General features: G+C 44.1%; 5 protein-coding genes and 1 long non-coding RNA gene across 13 annotated transcripts; 4 read left to right on the top strand and 2 right to left on the bottom strand.

Annotated features, from left to right (window-relative positions):
- The first annotated feature begins 83 nt into the window (after positions 1-83).
- On the top strand, positions 84-8031 carry LOC146221344 (uncharacterized). 4 transcript variants are annotated; one of them, XM_084692837.1, is made up of 23 exons: positions 84-211; positions 838-1007; positions 1149-1215; positions 1393-1560; positions 1721-1846; positions 1990-2130; positions 2412-2537; positions 2795-2827; positions 2928-3050; positions 3196-3318; positions 3466-3588; positions 4005-4127; positions 4384-4506; positions 4902-5027; positions 5454-5582; positions 5691-5783; positions 6036-6131; positions 6431-6526; positions 6690-6785; positions 6878-6979; positions 7087-7192; positions 7450-7566; positions 7684-8031. In XM_084692837.1, exons 2-23 carry the CDS (start codon positions 876-878, stop codon positions 7760-7762), a joined length of 2448 nt encoding a protein of 815 aa, XP_084548963.1. In that variant the 5' UTR covers positions 84-211; positions 838-875; the 3' UTR covers positions 7763-8031. The 4 variants fall into 4 exon arrangements, with proteins under 4 accessions (XP_084548963.1, XP_084548966.1, XP_084548965.1 ...); XM_084692839.1 differs by having other exon boundaries at positions 112-211; positions 825-1007; XM_084692838.1 differs by lacking the exon at positions 84-211 and adding an exon at positions 547-637.
- A 192-nt stretch (positions 8032-8223) lies between these two features.
- Positions 8224-12378, top strand: LOC146221343 (cytochrome P450 2J4-like). Of its 2 annotated transcripts, XM_084692385.1 has the most exons (10): positions 8224-8637; positions 8931-9148; positions 9343-9508; positions 10060-10209; positions 10351-10511; positions 10720-10896; positions 11118-11256; positions 11428-11615; positions 11768-11909; positions 12028-12378. In XM_084692385.1, the coding sequence occupies exons 2-10, from the start codon at positions 8945-8947 to the stop codon at positions 12201-12203; spliced, it is 1503 nt and encodes a 500-aa protein (XP_084548511.1). In that variant the 5' UTR covers positions 8224-8637; positions 8931-8944; the 3' UTR covers positions 12204-12378. The 2 variants fall into 2 exon arrangements, with proteins under 2 accessions (XP_084548511.1, XP_084548512.1); XM_084692386.1 differs by lacking the exon at positions 8224-8637 and having other exon boundaries at positions 8687-9148.
- A 256-nt stretch (positions 12379-12634) lies between these two features.
- LOC146221341 (cytochrome P450 2J2-like) lies at positions 12635-16230 on the bottom strand. The gene is made up of 9 exons (XM_084692384.1): positions 15892-16230; positions 15459-15621; positions 15178-15327; positions 14685-14845; positions 14369-14545; positions 13963-14104; positions 13606-13793; positions 13125-13266; positions 12635-12961 (listed from the first exon to the last, which is right to left on the bottom strand). Exons 1-9 carry the CDS (start codon positions 16096-16098, stop codon positions 12780-12782), a joined length of 1512 nt encoding a protein of 503 aa, XP_084548510.1. The 5' UTR covers positions 16099-16230; the 3' UTR covers positions 12635-12779.
- LOC146221342 (uncharacterized) lies at positions 12763-15392 on the top strand. Of its 4 annotated transcripts, XR_014750734.1 has the most exons (3): positions 12763-14594; positions 14702-14825; positions 14935-15392. It is a non-coding gene; the product is annotated as an uncharacterized LOC146221342 (long non-coding RNA). The 4 variants fall into 4 exon arrangements; XR_014750736.1 differs by lacking the exon at positions 14702-14825; XR_014750735.1 differs by lacking the exon at positions 12763-14594 and having other exon boundaries at positions 14616-14825; positions 14938-15392.
- Positions 16231-16342: 112 nt separating the features above from the next.
- Positions 16343-20596, bottom strand: LOC146221340 (cytochrome P450 2J6-like). The gene is made up of 9 exons (XM_084692383.1): positions 20375-20596; positions 19936-20098; positions 19655-19804; positions 19374-19534; positions 19066-19242; positions 18738-18879; positions 18381-18568; positions 18126-18267; positions 16343-17941 (listed from the first exon to the last, which is right to left on the bottom strand). The coding sequence occupies exons 1-9, from the start codon at positions 20579-20581 to the stop codon at positions 17760-17762; spliced, it is 1512 nt and encodes a 503-aa protein (XP_084548509.1). The 5' UTR covers positions 20582-20596; the 3' UTR covers positions 16343-17759.
- Positions 20597-21340: 744 nt separating this feature from the next.
- tmco1 (transmembrane and coiled-coil domains 1) lies at positions 21341-23647 on the top strand. The gene is made up of 7 exons (XM_084692387.1): positions 21341-21551; positions 21962-22039; positions 22129-22188; positions 22329-22375; positions 22479-22546; positions 22900-23044; positions 23312-23647. Exons 1-7 carry the CDS (start codon positions 21482-21484, stop codon positions 23408-23410), a joined length of 567 nt encoding a protein of 188 aa, XP_084548513.1. The 5' UTR covers positions 21341-21481; the 3' UTR covers positions 23411-23647.
- The last annotated feature ends 715 nt before the right edge of the window (positions 23648-24362 follow it).

Genomic DNA, 24362 nt, shown 5'->3' with positions numbered 1-24362 from the left:
GGACTGGAATGGGAAGTTCAGAATTCCAACAGGATGTGTGGTCATCACAGCACGGCCCCTTAGGTCGTGATTGGCTCGCACAGAAAACATCTCGCAGTCGAGCATCTGGAGACCGTGGAAGAAGCGCATTCGGCATGTCGACTTTTTTTGTCTACTCTAGATGACTGAGAAACCTCTTTTATGTTTACAGTCCAGAAGACATCTGTTATAGGTAAGCAATTTAGATTTTATTGCATGTCGGATGCATGCTTTAACAAACAACAGTTCGTTTTTGTGCAAATACAAAGTAGGCCTAACGGTTTGAAATCACACCTCCATAAAACTAAAGAAAGCCGAAGAGTCATCCTGCGCAATTTGGGATAAACCTGTAGCACGTAGAAGCTCATGGAACTTGATTGTTATTCGAACAGGTAGGATTTGTAATGCGTGTTCTTAAAAGTTCGTTATGCGCACGCATGGAATCTTTATTGGGAAGCTCAACTTCCATCTTATACATACACTATCTGAAATTGTAAGAGTTTCTTTTGTTCTCCCGAAAGCCCAGGGCATGGAGATGAATAATAACAGTCTTGTCTCATGGCTCTACGTGTTTGGACAAGAAACCATGACTGTGTTTTATCGGTCAGATCAGTCAGAGGTATTGTTCCTTGTTGCTGCATAGGCCCGTTTGAAGTCTAAATTTTAAAGATGCCTTTACACTAAATTACTGTATAAAAAGACAAAACATCAAACTTTACTTGAACGTGTGTGTTGCACGTGTAAGTTGAAAAAAAAAGAAGAAAATCTTTCAGTCATGTTTTTTTCTAACCTTGCTCTAAATCAAGGGTTTCTTCACAGCGTGATTCTCAGAAGTGGGCCGTCTGTGTCTGGAAGTCATGACCCCCCTTCCTATCCACCTGGTGGCGCTTCTCCTGGCCTTGTCAGTTGCAGAGCCCCTCACCACCCCCCACGGCAGCAGCAACAACGAGGTCATAAAACACTCAGAGCTAGAAGTCCCCAAAAGTCAGGTCAGTTGAACTCCCAGGCCCCATGTTCTGGGGGGTGAGACCGGGTTCATGTTTACGACCGATCTGTGCATTTATATGACAGTTTGTGTTTCCTTTACCGAGTGGATGCCATAGCTCTCTCCCTGCTAACTGTGAACTCAGAGTCTACAGATGGAGAACGCTATAGTGAACGTCACTGAAGTTGCGCAGGGAGACACGACAACCGCAAGTGAGCTGACAAGCATGAAAGTGACACTGTTTTATTATATATTTATTGCCAATCACACGTTTATTTACATCTTTTATACTTTAACTATCAAGTTGCTTCCCACGCCGACATGTTTTTCCTCTTTGCATTTGTTTCATCCTGTTCTATCATCATCTGTTTGTCTTTCCTGCCCCACAGCCCCCCTCACGACCACGGCACCCCCAGCGCCCAACTCTCCATGCCCAGGAGGTCTGGTGTTGGTGAGGGGAGATGCAGGCTGCGTGTGTCCTCTAGGCATGGTGCAGATCGGAGACAACTGTACCTGCGCAGTGGGATTCACCCAGCAGGGGGCAGCAGAGTGTCATGGTGAGTCTACGCGGTCTACAGTAATGTGGTACGGACGTCATGGTGACAGAATTGTGAACTGTGGTACGATATAAATTAAATGACACCTATTCTGTCAGCTAACTCTGTTTCTGCGTCTGTTTCAACCATGCCAAGTGTACTTTTTAAACCTTTCTCCCAGATATTGATGAGTGTGAAGGGGATGAACCAGGTCCATGCGGTCTCCACGCCAACTGCACAAACACACCTGGTTCTTACCTGTGCAGCTGTCTCCGTGGTTACCTGATCGGCCCGGAGGGATGTCAGGGTAAGTGTGTGTGCAACACGTTCCTGCCCGAGTGAGTCTGTCAAGGGTTATAATGGGTTACAATGCATGCATTGACTGTGGAGGGTGTGTGTATGTGTGTGTCTGTCTGTGTGTGCGTCTCTGTGTGTGTGTGTGTGTTGCAGATGTAGACGAGTGTGCGCTGGCAGTGATAACAGGGCTGCAGGCCTGCGGTCACGAGGCATGGTGCACAAACAGCCCAGGCTCCTTCTCCTGCTCCTGTGCAACTGGATACGTCATGGCCTCGGATGGAAAGGGCTGTGTCGGTGAGGCCTACATGTAGGGTGAAGTGCCTTGCCCAAGGACACAACGTCATTTGGCACGGCCGGGAATCGAACTGGCAACCTATTGATTACTAGCCTGATTCCCTAACCGCTCAGCCATCTGACTCCAGTTACATGATTCCTTAGTGAGTGTGTGTTTGTAGTAGAAACAGCCGAAAGGGGGGCTAAGCAATGTGTGATACCGTACGTGTGGTTCCAAGATGAAAGGAAGCACATGCGTGTACAAGTTTTCTGTTTCCCTTTTGTCTCTCGTTTCCCCTCAGATGTGGACGAGTGCAGTTTTGAGGAGCATTGTCGCCGTGAGCTGGGCAACGTGTGTGTGAACACCCCCGGAAGCTTCCGCTGTCAGTGCCAAGCCGGCTTCAGAGCCGAGGCCCTGGCCTGCGTGGGTACGTCTCCCGGGGGTGGAAGTGTGACACGGAAAGAGCTGGCTGCTCTGTGTCACGAGGGGGGGGTTTATGTCCGTGTTCCCATCGTGTGAAAATGTGGATGCCTTGGGTGGGATTGAGGCTTGGCTGGATCGCTGTGCTTTAACCCACTGCTTTGCTGCATCTGTTGCTTGTATTTTCCCTCTTGTCTCGCTTCTCCTCTCCTCTCTCCATCTCATCTGCCCTTCTTTTCCTGCTCCCTGAAACCTTTCGCTCAGGTCCTGTATGTCCAGACTACACGGTGTGCCAAGGTACGACGTCGCTTTGAAATGTCGAGCTTTCGTACTGGTTTTTAGGGCAGCTTCGAAGCCGTCGTTTCAGCGTTTGCCTTTTGTCTGATGTCCTTCGCAGACGTGGACGAGTGCGAGGGCAGCCCAGACGTGTGTGTCGGTAAGGGCGTGTGCGAGAACACCCTTGGGAGTTACAAATGCGTTTGCCAGCGAGGTTACCGTGGTGACGGCACATACTGTGAAGGTGAAGAACTCGCGGAACCGTGTTCGATTTTTACCTAGTTTTCCGGCAGGGGTGGGGGGGGGGGGGGGGGGAGGATAACTAGAAGAAGAAATGTCAATGTTTTTTTCTGCTCTCTGTCTCTCTCTTCTTTTCCCTCTCCCTGCAGACGAAAACGAGTGTGCGTCTGGCCGTCACGGCTGTGACATCAACGCTCACTGTGGGAACATCATTGGTTCTTACTTCTGCCAGTGTTACCAGGGGTTCAACGGTGACGGACACTCCTGTTACGGTAGGTGAGCAGGTGGGGTGTGTGTGTGGATGTGGTGATGTGTTGTGTGTGTGTGTGTGTGTGTGTGGGGAAGTGTATGCATTGTTTGGTTGACTCTGGGCTGTTGTAAATCCTTTGGAGGTGACCTAGGGATTGTCATGGTTGCAGATGTGGATGAGTGTGCGTTGGGGAACGGCCATTGTGAGCACAACTGCACTAACGAGCCGGGGGGGTACAGCTGCCTGTGTGACACGGGCTACCAGCTAGCCCAGGATGGACACAACTGTACAGGTAAACAACCGTCAGCTGTAAACCCTTCTTGCCTTCCACACGGAAAGTCGTAACACAAAAAAAAGACGAACAAAAGGACATTTAAAGATGTCGAAAATAAATAATCCCGTCAGTTATGCATCAGTAATCAAATATTTTATCTAACGAAACCCAAGAACACGGTCAAACACCAGCAGCAGCAGCAGCGACGGAAGTCAAGATAAACAGGCCACCTGCATCACTTCCTGTAGCGTCACTTCCTGTAGCGCCACTTCCTGTAGCGTCACTTCCTGTAGCGTCACTTCCTGTAGCGTCACTTCCTGTAGCGTCACTTCCTGTAGCGTCACTTCCTGTAGGGTGTTCCAACATCATCAGTAAACATGATCCAGGATGTCTGATGAACCCGTGTGACCCTTCCTCTGCCTCCTGCTCCCCAGATGTGGACGAGTGTTTGACGAGGAACGGAACCTGTGAGCAGCTCTGCTCCAACACTCACGGCTCCTTCCTCTGCTCGTGTCGTCCTGGTTACCAGCTACACATCGACGGACACAGCTGCGTCGGTCAGTACCAACTGGCCAAGAACCAGTTATCCTGACACTCGATTGAAATTAATCGGCCTTGCAAAAAGTAATGTATTCATTTTAGTAGATGCTTTTCTCCAAAGTGACCTATGGTACAGGGGGGTGATTTGAATATGTGATTTCTTGATCTGCAGTCAAATGCGCTAACAATGAGCGATACCACTGGGTAGTAACTCTGTCACTTGATAATGTCGTGTGTGTGTGTGTGTGGTTTTGTGTGTGTGTTTCTGTATAGATATTGATGAGTGTAAGCTTCAGAAAGGGGGGTGCTCTCACGACTGCCTAAACACCCCGGGAGGACACACCTGTCACTGCCCCCCCCCTCTCCTGCTGGGCCCTGACAACCTCTCCTGTGTCAGTACGTAACCCACCCGCACCTTAGTGTGTGCGTGTGTAAGGTGTGTGCCTCAGTGTGTGTGTAAGGTGTGTGTGTGTGTGTGTAAGGTGTTTGAATGTGTAAGGTGTGTGCCTCAGTGTGTGTGTAAGGTGTGTGTGTGTGTAAGGTGTGTGTGTGTGTAAGGTGTGTGCCTCAGTGTGTGTGTGTAAGGTGTGTGTGTGTGTAAGGTGTGTGAATGTGAGGTGTGCTTGAGGTATGTAATTTTATAACCATATTCAATCTTTATTTGAGTCAGTGAAAAATACTGATTTCATTTTTAAAAGAAGCAATCTGTCTTAGGATAGAAGTCACGACTTTGGCGGGTGAGTGTATGATGTCACACGTGGGGGGGGGGGTTTACTGTGGTTTCCTGGTAGATGTGACGTCATGTGACCTGAGAAACGGCGGCTGCGATCACGTGTGTACCGTGCGGGCGGAGGGACGTCTGTACTGCAGCTGCAAGGCAGGCTGGGAACTGGCCCCTGACCTGAGGAGTTGTCTGGGTGAGAGGATGTTTCCACCCGGCTGTTTGTTACATTTACATTTAGTCATTTAGCAGACGCTCTTATCCAGAGCGACTTACAGTAAGTACAGGGACATTCCTCCCCGAGGCAAGTAGGGTGAAGTGCCTTGCCCAAGGACACAACAACATTTGGCACAGCGGGGAATCGATCCGTCAGATTACTAGCCCGACTCCCTCACCGCTCAGCCATCTGACTTGTTATCTGAGATTGAGCAGCTCCATGGCTCGCTAGGTCCACAAGTTTTTCCCGCACGCGTGGATGCATGTGCTTGCGTGGTCACGGCTATTTCTGGTTTCTCTTTCTGTGTATTTGTCTCTTTCTCCATTTCACTTTATACTCTCTCTCTCTCTCGCTCTCTCTCTCTCGCTCTCTCTCTCTCTCTCTCTCTCTCTCTCTCTCCCTCAGATGTGGATGAGTGTGGGGACTTCACCAATGGAGGCTGCGAGCAGCTGTGTGTGAATCACCCAGGAGGGTTCAACTGCTCCTGTAGGGAGGGCTATGAGTCTCGCACTGATGACCTCACCAAGTGCAAGCGTGAGTCTGTCTTTTCTTAGGCCAACTCTCACAAGTTCACCTGAAGTTCATTCACACGTCCTGTTTCCCCTTTGACCTCCGCCCACCCCCTCCTATTTACCCCTCCAGCCATATGCAGTCTGCCGTGTCAGAACTATGGCGTGTGCGTCGCCCCAAACACCTGTGACTGCCCGGCAGGTTACCCTGGAGCTGGCTGCTCAGGTACGTAAAGTATCCGGGTTTGTGCACGGCTTGGTTATACTGTAGGTTCGGGATGCGTGGGCATCTGTGATGCACACTGACAACGCCTGTAAAAAGGGTTATATCAATAAAAATGTATTTGATTGGTGCATGTGTGTGTGTGTGTGAATAGGATGAACAATAACCAGGTATTAGTAATACAGCTCAACGGCGCCCTCTTAAGGTGTTAGTAGTACTGACAGGTAAACAAGGTATGTGTGTTCTGTGTTCCAGCCAGTTGTTCTCCACCCTGTGCTCACGGGGGCACCTGCATGCGCTGGAACATGTGTCAGTGTTCCCCTGGCTGGAGTGGAACCGGCTGCCACACAGGTACCTTGGCGCCTGGCACGCCCTGCCCTCACATCTCACTGTCACCTCGTAGGGATTACATTTAGTCATTTAGCAGACGCTCTTCTCCAGAGCAATTTAGCAGATGCTCTTATCCAGAGCGACTTAGTACAGGGACATTCCTCCCGAGGCAAGTGAATTCGTTTTTCACAGGCAGGAATCGAACCGGAAACCTTCCGATTATCAGCCCAATTCTCTAACCGCTCAGCCACCTGACTCCCAGATTAGGAATGTTTATTATTTCTCTGTCACCAACCTCCCAACATCTTCCGGTCTCTCAGCGGTGTGTGAGCAGCCTTGTGCCAACAGGGGGCGCTGTGTGGGTCCAGACACCTGCCAGTGTCCCTCCGATTACAGCGGGCCCCAGTGCCTGTCCCGTGAGTACCCGACCACCAAACCCTCGAGACAGCATGTGACCACAATCGAAGTAGTCTCCTGCACGGAATAAATCGTTAAAATGTCCGCCGAATGTGTGTGTGTGTGTGTGTGTGTGTGTGTCTGTGTGTGTGTGTGTGTGTGTGTGTGTGTGTGTGATTTCAGCTCTCTGCACGCCGTCCTGTCAGAATGGAGGAAGGTGTGTGGATGTCAACAAATGTATATGTGTCGAAGGGTGGCAAGGAACTCACTGCCAGATAGGTGAGACACTGCCCTCTAGTGGTACTCTGTGAACAGAATTATAGTTGGCTGGTTATCTGAATGTTTGAGTGTGTTTTTTCTCTTGCTCTCAGAACCTGTGCTGTGCCACAAGGCTTGTAAGAATGGTGGTGTTTGTGTGGGCCTCAACAGATGCCGTTGTCTCAGTGGGTTTTCCGGAAGTTTCTGTGAGACAGGTCAGCGTGTGAGACAGGATTTCATGGTCTTTGTACAACATGGATGATAGATGATGTCACACCGACGAGTTTGGGCGTCAAGACTTCATTGTGTGTTGTTGTCGTAGCGATCATCACGCCGTGCGTGCCCCCTTGCCAACACGGCGCCGCCTGCAGTCCTCACAACACGTGCACATGCCCTGAGGGCACAGCTGGGCATCGCTGCGAGAGACTGTAAGCAAACCAACCCATCACCAACCGACAACACACAATACAGCCGGGCTTTTCCTGAACTTTCCTCACTCTTGTAATGATGATTATCTCTGTGATTCTCTGCTATTATCTCCCACGAACAATATATTGAAACAACCATGAAAGACATGTTAAGTGGGGATCAGATTTCTGTAGTGCTGACCTGTGCGGTGTGTGTGTGGGTCTCTCTGTGTGTGTGTGTGTGGGTCTCTGTGTGTGTGTGTGTGTGTGTGTGTCAGAACATGTCCTGTGGTCACCATGACTGTCAGTATGGCCCGGGCGGTCAGGAAAGGAGTGAGAGAGAGTTATGTGGACCGCTGTGGGCCTCTGGGTGTTCAGCTTTGCACCAAGTACAGGTGGAAAAAAAACATGCGTGTTCACCCACTCACACACACTCTCTTAGACACTGCCGAACATACGCACGCTTAAGAGACTAACACTCACTCCCTCGTGTGTGTGTGTGTGTGTTGCAGAATCAATCAGGCGCGTGTGTATGTCCAAGCCTACAGAGTGGGTTACAAGATCCAGTGTCCAGAGAAGAAAAGTAGATGAACAGTCTGTATGGTCTTCACCAGATCTACGCCATTTTGTTCTCAAGCTCTGGTGAAACTCCACAGCGTTGGGCTCCAACAGAGACGATTATATAAAACCCCATCAAGCCTGCCTCTAGCCAGGCTGCAGTGAATGATATAAGAGTCTAATCGCTCCCACAAGAGACTGCATCATTAAGTGTGTTAACCAAGGTTTTCTGTGAGCCATGTGCCTCAGAGTGACTTGTTTTGTAACATGTAGGCTATACTAAGTAAAGGCAGCTGGACGTGAAAAAAGGTTGTGTTCTGTTTTATTCATGTGGTTGTCATAATAGTAAAAAAAAACCTGAATACAATACAGTTACGACCAATACTTCAACTTTAGGTTCCCCATTCAGAAAGGAGGTGAAGTTGGAGATGTTTGCAAGAATAATCTGAATGAATTTGGCACGCCTATGTGTGCCAGTTTAGTCAGCTGGATAACATTGATGATGGACTCTTGGTCGCTCTGGAATAGCTGGGTTTTGCTCTTTGCAGCGATACATGAAGTCGAAGGAAATCGCTAGCGTCATAAAAATCGTCATCGAAAGTAGGAGAAAGTTAAGAGTTATACTTTTGTTTTATCAAATATTTACAGAGGCGATGTAGATGGTTGGCGCCCTTCAAAAGTTGGCGTTTGCACAGACTTTTGAGGCCAAGTGTTATTGAGGGCAGTCACCTCTGTGGGTATATTTTCGTATTTTATCGATGGACTTTGTAAAACAAGCTTGCGTAACTTCATTATTCAGCAGCTTACATAAACACAAACACGCTGCCTCCGATAGATTTTCTGTGTAGTTAACAACTTGCAGGCTACCCCAGCCTAATCCAATACTTCTGATTTACTCACAGCCTTACGTAAGTAACCTTTACGTATATTTCCGTTTGTACATTACCAGGAAGTGCTCATGTTTACATTGGGGCAAAAGTCCACACGTATTGCTTTTGTCTACTCTTTCGAAGCATTTCATTTGTTTACCCAATATACCAGTAGGAGCTAAATCCCTTGGACGGCAATGACACTTTCAGGGATTTAGCTGGCTCTCCAATATACATTTACAATGTGCATAATTGTATAAATTAGGAGTAATACAGTTGTTGCAGTTGTAAAAGTTAAAGACGGTTTTCAGCGACATGCACTCTGGTTTCAGAGGGCTCAAGAATTATGGCCGTATTCGAGGTCTTCAACTCCCTGATTAGCCAGTGGATGGACACCCAAGGGGTTCTACTCTTCATATTGGTTCTGTTAGTGGTGAAGTATTTAAACAACCTTCCTCCAAAGAACTACCCTCCTGGCCCTTTGACCCTCCCTCTTATTGGAAACGTTCTCAATATCAACATCATGGACCCAATTGGATCCTTTAGGAAGGTAAGGAGTGATAATAGACTGCTATAGTTACGTAGTACTAAGTCATTTATCAGTCCACCTAGTAGATTGAAACGTCTACATAGATACATACATATACTTTAGTCTGAAATACTTTGCAGTTGCCTGTACAGTTACCCTTGTGATAATCACGCAAAGTGCATAGTGGACGAATGTGTATGTTGTGTGTCGTCAAGCTTGTAGAAACCTACGGAGATGTGTCCAGCCTCGACCTGGGCGGAGGAAACCCCTGTGTGCTCCTTTCAGGCCTGAGAGGCTTCAGAGAGGCCTTCGTAGAGCAGGCCGAGTCCTTCACCGATCGCCCCTCTTACCCCCTGAACGACAGGCTCGGCAAAGGTCTAGGTAATGTGGACGCAGGGCGCCATATGTCTGCTGACACACAGCATGGATGGCTTCTTGTATGGGTGGCACATACTGAATGGACTACAAGTCAAGATCCAAATGCAGTAGACAGCATTTAATGGAATCAGGAAGCCAGAGGTCAAGATCCAAGTCGGGTTTGGGTCTGGGTTCTTGAAACCATGGCAAAAGTATGGACCATTACAATAAATAAATACATATTTACCTTGCCATCACTGGAGTGATCCAACTTTTTTGACCATGAACTAGTGTCAGGCTTCCATTAAGTATCCAGACTCCAGTTTGTCTGTCTGTGCTGCGTGTGTTGACTATGCTGCTTGTGTTGACTGAGCTGCTTGTGTTGACTATGCTGTGTGTGTTGACTATGCTGTGTGTGTTGACTATGCTGCTTGTGTTGACTGAGCTGCTTGTGTTGACTATGCTGTGTGTGTTGACTGTGCTGTGTGTGTTGACTGTGCTGTGTGTGTTGACTGAGCTGTGTGTGTTGACTGAGCTGTGTGTGTTGACTGTGCTGTGTGTGTCTCTCTGGCTAGGCCTTATCTCTTCCAGTGGACACATGTGGAGGCAACAGAGACGATTCGCCCTGTCCACACTCAAGTACTTTGGTGTGGGCAAGAAAACCCTGGAAGACTCCATCCTCCAGGAGAGTCAGCTTCTGTGTGACGCCTACCTGGCAGAGAGAGGTGAGGTTCATAGGCTTCACGCACCATCTCCTCACGCTCTGTTCCTTGTTGTGGTTATTCAATCATATGTTTTACTTTACAGAATAACTGCTTATTATTCGCGGTGTGAATAACTCTGTCCTAACCATTTCTTGGTTCCAGGCCTGCCTTTCAACCCTCATCATGTAACCAACAATGCTGTGGCCAACATAATATGTACCCTAGTTTTTGGCCGCAGGTTTGAATACAACGACCAGTACTTTCATCACATGATGAAGTGCGCTGACGATGTTCTTCAACTTCCTGCTACGTTCTGTGGTCGGGTAGGGATATTCACAGTGACAGCAAGGTCATTCCTTGGTAGCTCTTGGTTTCTGTGTTTTATTATCATTTACAGCGATTAGTTCTGACAATTCTATATATTATTGTATATCTCTATTCTATCTCTGTATATAATTATGTGTGTGGCATTTGTTTACTTTTATAAATATAAAAAAATTCTAATACTTTTGAATTCTCCTTTGTTGATAGATGTATAACCAGTTCCCCACGGTGATGTCCTACCTGCCTGGCAAACACCATACTGTCTTCGCCCAACTCCAGGAGGTCAAGGAGTTCATCAGAAAAGAGGTGGAGAAACACAGGGAGGATGGGAACCCATCCGACCCCAGGGACTACATCGACTGTTACCTCAACGAGATAGAGAAGGTTGGAGTCGTCTTTCTGACAGAAACTCCTTTGTGATCCTCGATCCTAGTAGGTCGGAGGAACTTTACTACTGGTTCGGGGTAATTGGTTCTGACAGAAACTCCTTTTGAGATCCTCTATCCTAAGTCATAGGAACTTGACTAGAGGTTGGGGTTAACATTTTGACTTGGGTTTTCCTCAAAACCCGGAGAGATCCCCTTGACGTTGATCTCCCCCTTCAGAATAAAGACGAGAGCGCTGGCTTCACTGAGGAGAATCTCCTCTTCTGTGTGGTGGATCTGTTCGGCGCCGGGACCGAAACCACGTCTACCACCCTCCGCTGGGCGATTCTCTACATGACCAAATACCCAGAGATACAAGGTAGAAAGACATGCACCTTAATGTTAATAATGGTGAAGCCTCTTATGACCATTATGAAATGGTCGGTATAGCTCAGGTTCAAATCCCCCCCATAAACTACATCTGCTCTATAAAGTTTCTGCAATATAAATGAAAAACCTGTTAACATTGGTATCTTTCTCTTCCCCAAAGACAAAGTTCACGCAGAGATTGATCACGTCGTAGGACAATCTCGCCAGCCCTCAATGGACGACAGAGTCAAAATGCCTTATACCTATGCGGTCATCCACGAGATCCAGAGGTTTGGTAACATTGTCCCCTTTACTCCCCCCAGAGTGGCCAACAAGGACACAACTGTGGCAGGGTATGTCATCCCAAAGGTGAGTCTGGGAGAAGTACTAATTGGCATAATATCGATAATGAACCCATTTAGTTATGAAGTTAGTGTAGGATCACATTAAGTTTTTAGAACACATGTTTAATTGAAGATAAATGCTGCCATAAATGCTGACAAGTGAATTTTTCTGTTCAGGGGGTGATGATTTTGCCGTTGTTGAAACCTATACTAGAGGACAGGAGTGAGTACGCTGCTCCTGATCAGTTTAATCCTGGACATTTCCTGGATGACAAGGGGCACTTTGTCAAAAGAGACAATTTCATCCCTTTTTCTATAGGTATGGTATCCAGTTCTTCCATTATTGTTTTACAATAATTCCACAATATTCACCTTTCCAAATAGCTTAATATAACTCGTGTGTGTGTGTGTGTGTGTGTTCCCTCGCCTCTACCCAGGTAAGAGAATGTGTCCAGGTGAACAGCTGGCCAGGATGGAACTGTTCCTGTTCTTCACCTCCCTGTTCCAGCGCTTCTCCTTCCAGGCCCCAGATGGCTGCCAGCTCGACCTGACAAGCGAGTTGGGCATCACCAGCGGACCCGTGCCCTACAAAATCTGTGCCCTAGCTCGATAAACACTTCCTGTTTTTATATTATTTAGGTAGACTGTTTAAACTGACAGTGGTGGGGGCCATGCAACTTTACTTGCGCTCTTAATCAATTTATAGACATTTATATTTGTAGTTGAATGACAGTTGACAGCAATGATGAAAGGAATGTTGGAGAAATAAGAACGTTTATCAAATGTAATCTGGTCTTGGAGGTCATTTTACACAATATATTCTGTATATTCATGTTCCTTGGTTTACATTTACGTTAATGCATTTAGCAGACGCTTTTATCCGAAGCAACTTCCAAGACAGAGCTTTACAAAAGAGCATAGGTCACTGATCATAACAACGAGATAGCCCCAAACATTGCGAGCAGCCAAAACATGAAGCATACATTGTGAAAAACCAAATAAGTGAACAGTCAACAGTAAAATAGTTCACAGCGAGTACAAGAATTTAAAACCGTTACAGCTTTATTTTCCCTCTAAGATTAATAAATTACTATATATAATACTATCTTTCAAAAGAAACATAGAACAGGACACAGAAGATGCGAATAGAGTGGCGTTAAATGTGATGCGTTCCTCTCCTCTAACTGTATTACACATCACGCAGGGTGGCACAGATCTCATAGTTGAGTGGTGCCAGGGTGACGCCAATGCGATAATCCAACACAGGCTTCACCCCAGGGGGCATGGACAACACAAACTTCTGCATGAAGGAGGCAAAGAACAGGAAGAGCTCCATTTTGGCCAGGTTTTCACCAAGGCACGCTCGTTTCCCTAGGTGATGGAGGGAAAGATTCACCATCAGATACAGTGAGTATACGACTTGTTTACCATAGTTTATATGGGGGTTTAGATAGATGCTAATTAAATCTCAATTCGTCATTCGTGAGCCAGTGGATTCGTGTAATAATATTCTTTGACATTATTCAGTTCTTACCAGCAGAGAAAGGGATGAATGCGGCTCGCTTCGCAAACTTGCCATCCTTGTCGAGGAAGTGTCCAGGGTTGAAGGTCAAGGGTGTCTCCCACTCGTTTTTGTCAAACATCACCGACGTCAGATTGGGAATAATAGTAGTACCCTGCGGATTAGGCTGGATTAGTATCAATGTTCATAATCTGGGCAACCTACAATTTGTGTTGTCATGGTTTTTATTCCTTCTGCCTGTGTTTCGCTTTGGATAAAGACATCTGCTAAGGGAATAGAATGTAAATATTTGCCTCACTTCAGTAAGTCCAACTGTCATGTATGGCTTTTTAACTAGCAATTAACTAACACCTGGACAGAAGATATTTAAAATGACCATTATCATTGCCTTTGTTATTAATGACCTGTGTGGGGATCGATTACCTTTGGAACCAGATAATCTCCAAGCTGAATGTCCTTCTTATTATTATTGACCTGTTTGGGGATCGATTACCTTTGGAACCAGATAATCTCCGAGCTGAATGTCCTTGTTGGTGATATGAGGAAGACTGAGAGGCACGATGTTCCCCATCCTCTGGACCTCGTGGAGAACAGCTTCAGTAAAGGGCAAGTTAGCCCGGTCGGCCATGCTTGGTGGGCGAGATCGGCCTATCACTTGATCCAGCTCAGCTTGGACTTTCTCTATAATAAGGCAGAGATCAATAGTGAAGGCTCACATCCAGAATTTACCCTGTCATGGCCACAGTCTTTATATCTGTCCTTCGTTCCGACAGCAACACACAGAAAGAGGGAAGGAACTGAGAAACAACAGCTGAGAACAGCAGTAGGCTGCGCTCTGCAGGATCTCTACCTTGAATCTCTGGGTACTTGGTCATGAAGAGGAAGCTCCAGCGAAGGGTGGTGGACGTGGTCTCAGACCCGGCCACAAACAGGTCCAAACAACACATGATCAGGTTCTCCTCGTCAAACCTGGCGGCCAAGTCTCCTTCAGACTTGGAAATTCAATAACATGAAATTTCCTTATTGATGTTATTATATAGTACGGCAAAATAAATGTGGAGGCCTTAATGTATTGATTTATGGACCTTATTGATGTTATTATATAGTACGGCAAAATAAATGTGGAGGCCTTAATGTATTTATTTATGGACTAACGTCCAGTGCAAATTGTTGATTTAATATTAATATAGTTTATACTAAGATTATACAAATATAAAATATGTCAACTAGTTTTGGTTGTTTTTGTTGTCTGTCACCTTCTCCATTTCGGTCAGGTAGGAGTCTATGTAGTCCCTGGGTTCAGAGGGATCCCAGTCCTTCCTGTGCTCCTTGATCTCTGACCTCAGGAAGTCCTTCACCTCACTCCAGATCTTCAACACTCTCTGGTGGGGTCCTGGCAGACGCCTCATCACCACAGGAAACGTGTCGTAAAGCTTCCTCCCCCATCACACACAGGACACATACGAGATTTACAAAACATGGGTAAATACAAAGGACATTGCAGTAGATCGATGAGGTGTGTCTGGTTTAAAAAACCTGTACAGATGTAATATGTTCTTGGATGCCTTTTACCTCTACCCATATGGAAGCTTCAAGTTGAAGAGCAGTGTCGAACATCGCCATCAAGTTTTGAAAGCCCCTATCGCTATACTGAAAGCGGTGCCCAAAAACCAGTGTGCAGATGATATTAGAGACAGCATTGTTGAGGGTCAGGTGTGGTTCAAAGGGTTTGCCTAGCGAGATTAAAAGTACAATTGTCAGTGTCTGCTTCTAAACATCAAACTGTCTGTTTATATATTTTTTTACATTTTTTGTCATTTAGCAGACGCTCTTATCCAGAGCGACTCACAGTAAGTACAGGGACATTCTCCCCGAGGCAAGTAGGGTGAAGTGCCTTGCCCAAGGACACAACGTCATGTGCACTGGCCGGGAATCTAACTGGCAACCTTCAGATTTCTAGCCCGATGTTCTACCCGCTCAGCCACCTGACTCCCTTATCAAAATTATATCAACCAATCAAGGCTACAGGTCAAATACTATTGCCACATTCCCCTCAGAGCTATACCATTGTAGTCAGTTATGTCCTGGGACAAATGTGCAAACTCATCCAAGATAGCAGACTCCAAAGACTTCTTGCCCAATCCAAAGTACTTCAGGGTGTAAAGAGCAAATTTCCTCTGCTGTTTCCATAGATGTCCATTGGTGCTGATGACACCTAGAAACAGAAGATTCAAAATTCACAACAAATGTTTTTGATGAATAAACGCTTTGATGACGAGACATCGCTTTCTCCCATGTCCAAATCTGTTCCACTGATCCTTCATCAATCTTGTCAGAGCTCCTCACCCAGGTCGTTTGACACATCATGGTTAAGAGCAGTCATAGGTCTGTCAGACACGCTATCTCCCTGGGTCACCAACGCTTCTTTGATGATCTTGAACCCGTTTAACACCACGGTCCACGTGCCGCCCATTCTTAAACTGTATACATCCCCATACTTCTCAGATAGCTGTCAGGACATTATGATATGGAAAAAATTATAGGTAGTTGACAGTTGTTGATGGATGGACAGCGAAATAATGTGATCACCAATACCAAAGATGTGAATCTGGGTCTAAAGTAGACAACGTTTATCTTTAAGAGGATAAATATGCACATAAAGGTTTATGATTATATTAAATTGGAAAGGGGTTAAGATTTACAGGTAACGCTGATTTCTTTAAATGTTCGAATTATTGAGTACCGACATTATCGGCCGTGTTTGTAGAATAATACCTACCTGTGTGATACTTTCATGGGCTTTTTTGAAGTCAATGGAAAACATGCTCCCCACAAAAGGATAGGGTATTGGTCCTGGAGGGAATCTGCTTGGTCGACGACTTTTGACATAATCAGCTAACAGCAAAAATACCACAAAAAACAGAAGTATACCCTGGATACCGACAAACTGCAACAAAGACCCAGAAACAGAAGATTGTGCGGCCATAACCAGACGTCGTTATTCACAGCTTCTTACAGTAGGCTACGATTTTTATAGACTGAGGGCAGGAAAAGTAAACAACTATTTGATATACCTTCACTGACCATTCCACTCTGTCACCACAATACCGTTCCCCTTTTTAACTTTACAAGCATAATAAAACACGACATCATGTGGGCGGTGGCCTTGGAACCGATCATTCAAATGTTCTGTGGTCTCAGAGGTCAGGTGGAAGAAAATCAGTGACATGTTTTCAGAATCAGAATCCGGTTTTATTGCCATGTAAGTTTAAACAAACACTTACTGTGGCAGGAAGATGCATAGCTTACACTAAACATTTATGATTCTTAATAAAAATAAATACGTAGAAAACGTTGAATGTATAAATACGATTTTTTTTAAGTCTAATACTAAGCTAAACAAGATACTAAAGAGCTAAACAATGCAATAATGTTTTACTCTACAGACTAACTGCTCATCAGTGTTGTGCATGAACGCGTTCATTTTTATGAGAACGATGAACTGAACGAAACTTAATGACACATAATGATTGAACGGCGAACACGTTCATATTATCTGAGGTCTAGCTAAAACGTTACGGAATGTTTTCCTTTTCCTGGAGAGTCTCTGTCGAATGCTTGCACCATGTCGTTGCTCAGTGCCCGTAAAATGTTTGCTATGTAGCCTAACCTAAACCAACCAACTCGACTTAGCACTACGTTACCCATGATTCATTGCACACACGTAGACCAAACAAGCAACGCAAGGTTGCTAGGTAACGGAAGCTAACTACAGCTGGCTACCTTACGTTTCGGAAAAATAACTCACTCTAATGAGTGAGACACCTGTTTTTATATTATTTAGGTAGACTGTTTAAACTGACAGTGGTGGGGGCCATAGCCATACAACTCTACTTGCTCTCTCGATCAATTGATAGACATTTATTTAAGCAATAAGCCCCAAGAGGCCGTGGTTTACGCTGATTTTAGAACAGGTAAGGGGAGTTGTTAGGCACGACGCGAAGCGTCAATACAAATATAATATATAAATTTATAAATAAAATATATACAAATATTTGATATGGTTTCATCAATAAAAACTATTAGAAACAAAATAGTTTAATAATAAACCGTCATTCTTCCACTACTACAAAGTATAGTTCCTACATAAATCGTTGCCACGCAACAGCCAGATGGACATCTTTGCCGTCTTTTTCAATTTGAAATTATTCGATGCGCAGTAATATGGAATGTTAAAGAATGTTATGAGGACAACCTGTTAGGTTATGCTGGATTTTACAACGGCATGGAACGCAATATAGCCAATCACAATCAAGGATGGGAACAACCAGTTTTAGAATTGTAGTTGAATGACAGTTTACAGAAATGATGAAAGGAATGTTGGAGAAATAAGAACGTTTCTCAAATGTAATCTGGTTTTGGAGGTCATTTTATACTGTATATTCATGTTCCTTGGTTTATTGATGATATTTTAATCATTTATTTTCCATCCAGGATTAATAAGGTTAATTCATTATTTATTCATTAGCTATTTATTATTAATAAGGTGACTATATATAATACAACCCATGGTTGTCCAGAAAAAATCTAACAGAAGAAGCAAATAGAGAGGCGTTAAATGTGATGCGTTCCTCTCCTCTAACTGTATTACACATCACGCAGGGTGGCACAGATCTCATAGTTGAGTGGTGCCAGGGTGGTGCCAAAGCGATAATCCAACACAGGCTTCACCCCAGGGGGCATGGACAACACAAACGTCTGCATGAAGGAGGCAAAGAATAGGAAGAGCTCCATTTTGGCCAGTTCTTCCCCAAGGCATGCTCGTTTCCCTAGGCGACGGAGGAAAGATTCATCTTCAGATACGGTGCTTCTACGACTTGTTTACCATAGTTTATATGGGGGTTTAGATAGGTGCAAATTTAATTGCCTATCCAGAGCCAGTGGCTCTTAATTTGTCAATCGTGAGCCAGTGGATCAGTGTAATAATATTCCCTGACATTATTCAGTTCTTACCAGCAGAGAAAGGGATGAATGCGGCTCGCTTCGCAAACTTGCCATCCTTGTCGAGGAAGTGTCCAGGGTTGAAGGTCAAGGGTGTCTCCCACTCGTTTTTGTCAAACATCACCGACGTCAGATTGGGAATAATAGTAATACCCTGTGGATTAGGCTGGATTAGTATCAATGTTCATAATCTGAGCAACCTAGAATTTGTCTTGTCATGGTTTTTATTCCTTCTTATTATTATTGACCTGTTTGGGGATCGATTACCTTTGGAACCAGATAATCTCCAAGCTGAATGTCCTTGTTGGTGATATGAGGAAGACTAAGAGGCACGATGTTCCCCATCCTCTGGACCTCGTGGAGAACAGCTTCAGTAAAGGGCAAGTTAGCCCGGTCGGCCATGCTTAGTGGGCGAGATCGGCTTATCACTTGATCCAGCTCAGCTTGGACTTTCTCTATAATAAGGCAGAGATCAATAGTGAAGGCTCACATCCAGAATTTACCCTGTCATGGCCACAGTCTTTATATCTGTCCTTCGTTCCGACAGCAACACACAGAAAGAGGGAAGGAACTGAGAAACAACAGCTGAGAACAGCAGTAGGCTGCGCTCTGCAGGATCTCTACCTTGAATCTCTGGGTACTTGGTCATGAAGAGGAAGCTCCAGCGAAGGGTGGTGGACGTGGTCTCAGACCCGGCCGCAAACAGGTCCAAACAACACATGATCAGGTTCTCCTCGTCAAACCTTGCGGCCAAGTCTCCTTCAGACTTGGAAATTCAATAACATGAAATTTCCTTATTGATGTTATTATAAAGTAGGGCAAAATAAATGTGGAGGCCTAAATATATTTATGGACTAATGTACAGAGCAAAATGTTGATTTCATATTTTATACCAAGATAATACAAACAAAAAATATGTCAACTAGTTTTGGTTGTTTTTGTTGTCTGTCACCTTCTCTATTTCGGTCAGGTAGGAGTCTATGTAGTCCCTGGGTTCAGAGGGATCCCAGTCCTTCCTGTGCTCCTTGATCTCTGACCTCAGGAAGTCCTTCACCTCACTCCAGATCTTCAACACTCTCTGGTGGGGTCCTGGCAGACGCCTCATCACCACAGGGAACGTGTCGTACAGCTTCCTCCCCCATCACACACAGGACACACACAAGATTTACAAAACATGGGTAAATACAAAGGACATTGCAGTAGATCGATGAGGTGTGTCTGGTTTAATACAGTCGTATTATGTTCTCGAATGCCAATTACCACTGCCCATATGGGAGCTTCAAGATGAAGAGCACTGTCAAACTTTCCAATCAGGTTCTTAAAGCTACTATCGCTATACTGAAAGCGGTGCCCAAAGACCAGGGTGCAGATGATATTAGAGACAGCATTGTTGAGGGTCAGGTGTGGTTCAAAGGGTTTGCCTAAAGAGTTGACAAATACAATTGTCAGTGTCTGCTTCTAAACCTCAAACTGTCTGTTTATACCCACCAATCAGGGGTGCAGGTAAAAAAACTATTGCCACATTCCCTTCAGAGCTATACCATTGTAGTCAGTTATGTCCTGGGACAAATGTGCAAACTCATCCAAGATAGCAGACTCCAAAGACTTCTTGCCCATTCCAAAGTACTTCAGGGTGTAAAGAGCAAATCTCCTCTGCTGTTTCCATAGATATCCACTGCTGCTGGCGACACCTGAAAACAGGGGATCCAAATCCATAAGAAATGTTTTTAATGAATGAACGCTTTGATGACGAGATATGACTTTGTTCCATGTTAAAATCTGTTCCACTGATCCCTCTTCAATTTTTTTCTGAGCTCCTCACCCAGGTCATTTGACACATCGTGGATAAGAGCAGTCATAGGTCTGTCAGACACGCTATCTCCCTGGGTCACCAACGCTTCATTGATGATCTTAAACCCGTTTAACACCACGGTCCACCTGCTGCCCATTCTTAAACTGTATACATCCCCATACTTCTCAGATAGCTGTCAGGACATAATGATACGGAAAACAATTCTAGGAAGTTGACAACTGTTGATGGATGGACAGCGAAATAATGTGATCACAAATGTATGAATTCAAGATGTGAATCTGGGTCTAAAGTAGACAACGTTTATCTTTATGTGGATAAATATGCACATAAAGGTTTATGATTATATCAAATTGGAAAGGGGTTAAGATTTACAGGTAACACTGATTTCTTTAAATGTTCGAATTATTGAGTACCGACATTATCGGGCGTGTTTGTAGAATATACCTACCTGTGTGATACTTTCATGGGCTTTTTTGAAGTCAATGGAAAACATGCTCCCCACAAAAGGATAGGGTATTGGTCCTGGAGGGAATCTGCTTGGTCGACGACTCTTGACATAATCAGCTAATAGCAAAAATACCACAATAAACAGAAGTAGACCCTGGATACCAACAAACTGCAACCAAGACCCAGAAACATAAGATTGTGCAGCCATGGCCAGGCGTCGTTATTCACAGCTTCTAACAGGCTACGATTTTTATATGTTGAGTGCGGAAAAAGTAAACAAAACCGATTGATTTTACCGTCACTGACCATTGCACTCTGTCACAACAATTCCGTTTAATACCAATTCTGTCTCTAAGTCCAATACTAAGCTAAACAATATACTAAAAAGCTAAAAATATACTAAAAAGCTAAACAATGTAGCTAAACAATTATATTTAAAATAGATATAAATATAGAATATAAAGTACAAGATAAGATCCAAAATTATATGAATCAGGCAGCATATAGTGCAAAATTACTTGTGCAATATAGGTGGTGGATGGACTATAGTCCAATAAATATGTGTTATATCAGTGCGAATTCCTTGTTGAAGAGCCCAGCAGTGGACGGGAAGCAACTGCCGACACCGAATTTGTCGGTTTTGAATTCACCACTTTAAAATTGATATATGAATTTATTTGAAAGTTACAAAAATCTGTACCTAGAATTTTTGGATCAAATTTTTTTTAACATTGAAACTAATTAATATTTTAAAAGAGGTGAATTTAAAACCAACAAATTGTATGGTCTTTAAATGTCAATATTAAGTATTCAATCCCTTTGAAAATTCAAAACATGATGACACTGATTTGCTTTCTTTGGCATGAGCAATATGTTTAATAGGGTTATACAGTCTCTGACAAATTTAAGGACATGCTCTTATTTTGACACCACAAAACCGGAAATGACCTAAAAATATTAGAAACCAGTTATCCGTACCGGAAAGACTCGTCACCTTTTTCTCCTCGACCCTTTACTACCATTATAGCTAGCTAACTCTCTTTGATCCCTACTAGATATTAGTTAACATAAAAGTTAACGTGAACGTGACAACACATTGCTTGAAACCATGAGCACTATGTTTCCTGACACAATTCTAATTGTGTTCATCTCTGTGTGTACGGCTCTATTAGCGGAGGGTAAGTAGTTCTCGCTACCATGCAGTAAAGGTTCTAGCCTACTACTAGTAGTAGAAGTGCTAACGCTAGTGTTTGCAAGACATGGTTTTTTATCAGCCGAACGTTTGCATTAATTGTATTGAGGCTAGCATTGTGATTGACTGCCTATCACTTTGAGTTGCCGTGGTCCGGATGAGCTCGTTTCAATGTGGTTGACATTAGTAGTAGCTAGATTTCCTTGTGAGTCTAAATAGAACAGCGCTCTCTCGTGGTGAGCAGACGACGCACATGCTTCAACATTTTGACTTACACATGTTGTGGCGGAGGGGAAATCAACCACTTAAATGAATTACATCTTAAGACCAAGGTACTATGTAATAATAATATAATTGTAAAACTGCTGAACGTCAACCTTTTCTTCTAATCTACAGGTATTACTTGGGTCTTAGTATATCGGACTGAGAAATACAAAAGACTTAAGGCAGAGGTAGAGAAGCAGAGCAAAAAACGTGAGTCTCATAAGATCGTTTTTAAAGTAGCTTCTTATGTTATCTTTGTGACAGTCGATGTGATTTTATTTCTTCTGTAATTATATCAGTGGAGAAGAAAAAGGAAACCATCACAGAATCAGCAGGTCGTCAGCAGAAGAAGAAAATAGGTGAGAATTGTGTTCTTGCTATGACTCTGCCTCCTTGGACAGAATCAAATCCTTTTATTTACATTTAACATCATCAACAGCTTTCTCTTGCTTTGTTCATTGCAACTTAAAGTCTAAAACTATATGTATTAATTTCTCAGAGAGACAAGAAGAGAAACTGAAAAACAATAATAGAGATCTTTCCATGGTGAGGAAAAAGAACAAGCCTGGCTAACTGACTACACGGGTCTTAGCTTCATGTTTTGGATTGAATGCTCTATGAATATGCTAAACTTTATCATTTCATTTAGGTGCGAATGAAATCCATGTTCGCCATTGGATTCTGTTTCACAGCATTGATGGGGATGTTCAACTCCATGTAAGTGCACTATGAACTGTGTCAGTTGTTAACGAATACTGTATTACATACATTTAGTCATTTAGCAGACGCTCTTATCCAGAGCGATTTACAGTAAGTACAGGGACATTCCCCCCCCCCCCCCCGAGGCAAGTAGGGTGAAATGCCTTGCCCAAGGACACAACGTCATTTGGCACAGCCAGGAATCGAATCAGCGACCTTCTGATTACTAGTCTGATTCCCTCACCGCTCAGCCATCTGACTCCCCGCTATTATGTCCAACATATATACTGTGTATATATCTACATATCTATTTTACATGTTAATGTATCTGTTTATTGACACATCATCTTTGTTTGTCTCTGTTGATTCAGTTTTGATGGAAGAGTTGTTGCCAAGCTACCCTTCGTCCCGTTGTCCTACGTTCAGGGCCTGTCCCATCGCAACCTCCTTGGCGAGGACTACACCGACTGTTCATTCATCTTCCTCTACATCCTTTGTACGATGTCTATCCGACAGGTAATTTGAGTCTTGTTCGTCACTACTATGTTATATTCATTGTTGTATTTTTAAAAAACGTTGAAGGGATCTGAAGGTTGAATCTCATGCTTCAGTGCACTCCTTAAATTACCTTTGTATGTCCTAATGAATTCGTTAGAAATGCGCACATCCACAAACAGCCATTCACACACAGGGATCCATTCACGTTAAAAACTGGGACATGTTATTATACTTTGCTTGTTGTCTGTCTGATTCGCTAATGAGTTGTACAACTGACATCCACAGAACATTCAGAAAATGCTGGGTCTGGCTCCGTCCAGAGCAGCAACAAAGCAGGCCGGAGGGTTTCTGGGACCACCACCCCAAGCAGCCAAGTTCTCATAAAATCTTGGACGTGGACAGTTTCAGCTGGCCTGTTTTGCAACAGGGAGTGTCTGCTCCAACGGCAGAAATTGCCCACTCATTATCACAGTCCACTCCATGGCCTGTCATGATGGAATAAGTCATTGTATAGTTGCAAACTACCGTTTAACATTTTGTTCGCTGTTTCGTTTTTAAACCAGCTGCTGTTAAAGTTTTTAGAACTATGTGCTTGAAAATAAAGTATTGCTATTGTTTTGACTTTTCTTACTTATTGTTTCAGATTTGCGTAATGTTACATGAAGAGATATCATTTGTTATTATTTACATTTAGTCATTTAGCAAACGCTCTTATCCAGAGCGACTTACAGTAAATAGGGTGCAAGTAGGGTGAAGTGCCTTGCCCAAAGACACAACTTAATTTAGCACAGCCGGGAATCAAACCAGCAACATTTCTGATTACTATCCGAATCCCTAACCGCTCAGCCACCTGACTTCCTTTATTTGCTAAGAGTCTCCTGTACACTGAAGGGAGGAATGTGTTGCGTAATACCAGACACAGCCCATAAATTACCCTCTCCTCTGGTTCCAGCTCCCCAACTGTGTGAGTGAAAACTAAAGACAAAGCAAAAAAACTTCGGAATATTCCCAGGCAACCCTTGATAAAACATTCTGCTTTTGTATAATGTCACATTTATTGCAAAAATAACTGCAAAGAATATGAAACAACCTAATTATATTCACACTGGGTTCACAGTTTTAGACAAAGCAACATGTATAAATGAAAGAATAAGTCTGTGATTAACTTATCCAGATATACATCGTAACTCATGGACAGATACTCTCCTAGGAAAATATGAGACGCAGTAGCCTTGTGATTAGTACATTATATGCTTGTATAAATACTTGTTTTTCGCCACCCGTCTTTAACTCATTTAAGTTTTTTAGAAGCACCATCAGTATTACAGCAATCTGC

The sequence above is a fragment of the Hypomesus nipponensis genome, chromosome 26, assembly GCF_054491055.1.
Source record: "Hypomesus nipponensis isolate SF chromosome 26, ASM5449105v1, whole genome shotgun sequence".
In the NCBI taxonomy this organism is placed as follows: domain Eukaryota; kingdom Metazoa; phylum Chordata; class Actinopteri; order Osmeriformes; family Osmeridae; genus Hypomesus; species Hypomesus nipponensis.
The sequence above is the reverse complement of the archived record's forward strand: the minus strand, read 5'-3'. Positions and strand labels throughout refer to the sequence as shown.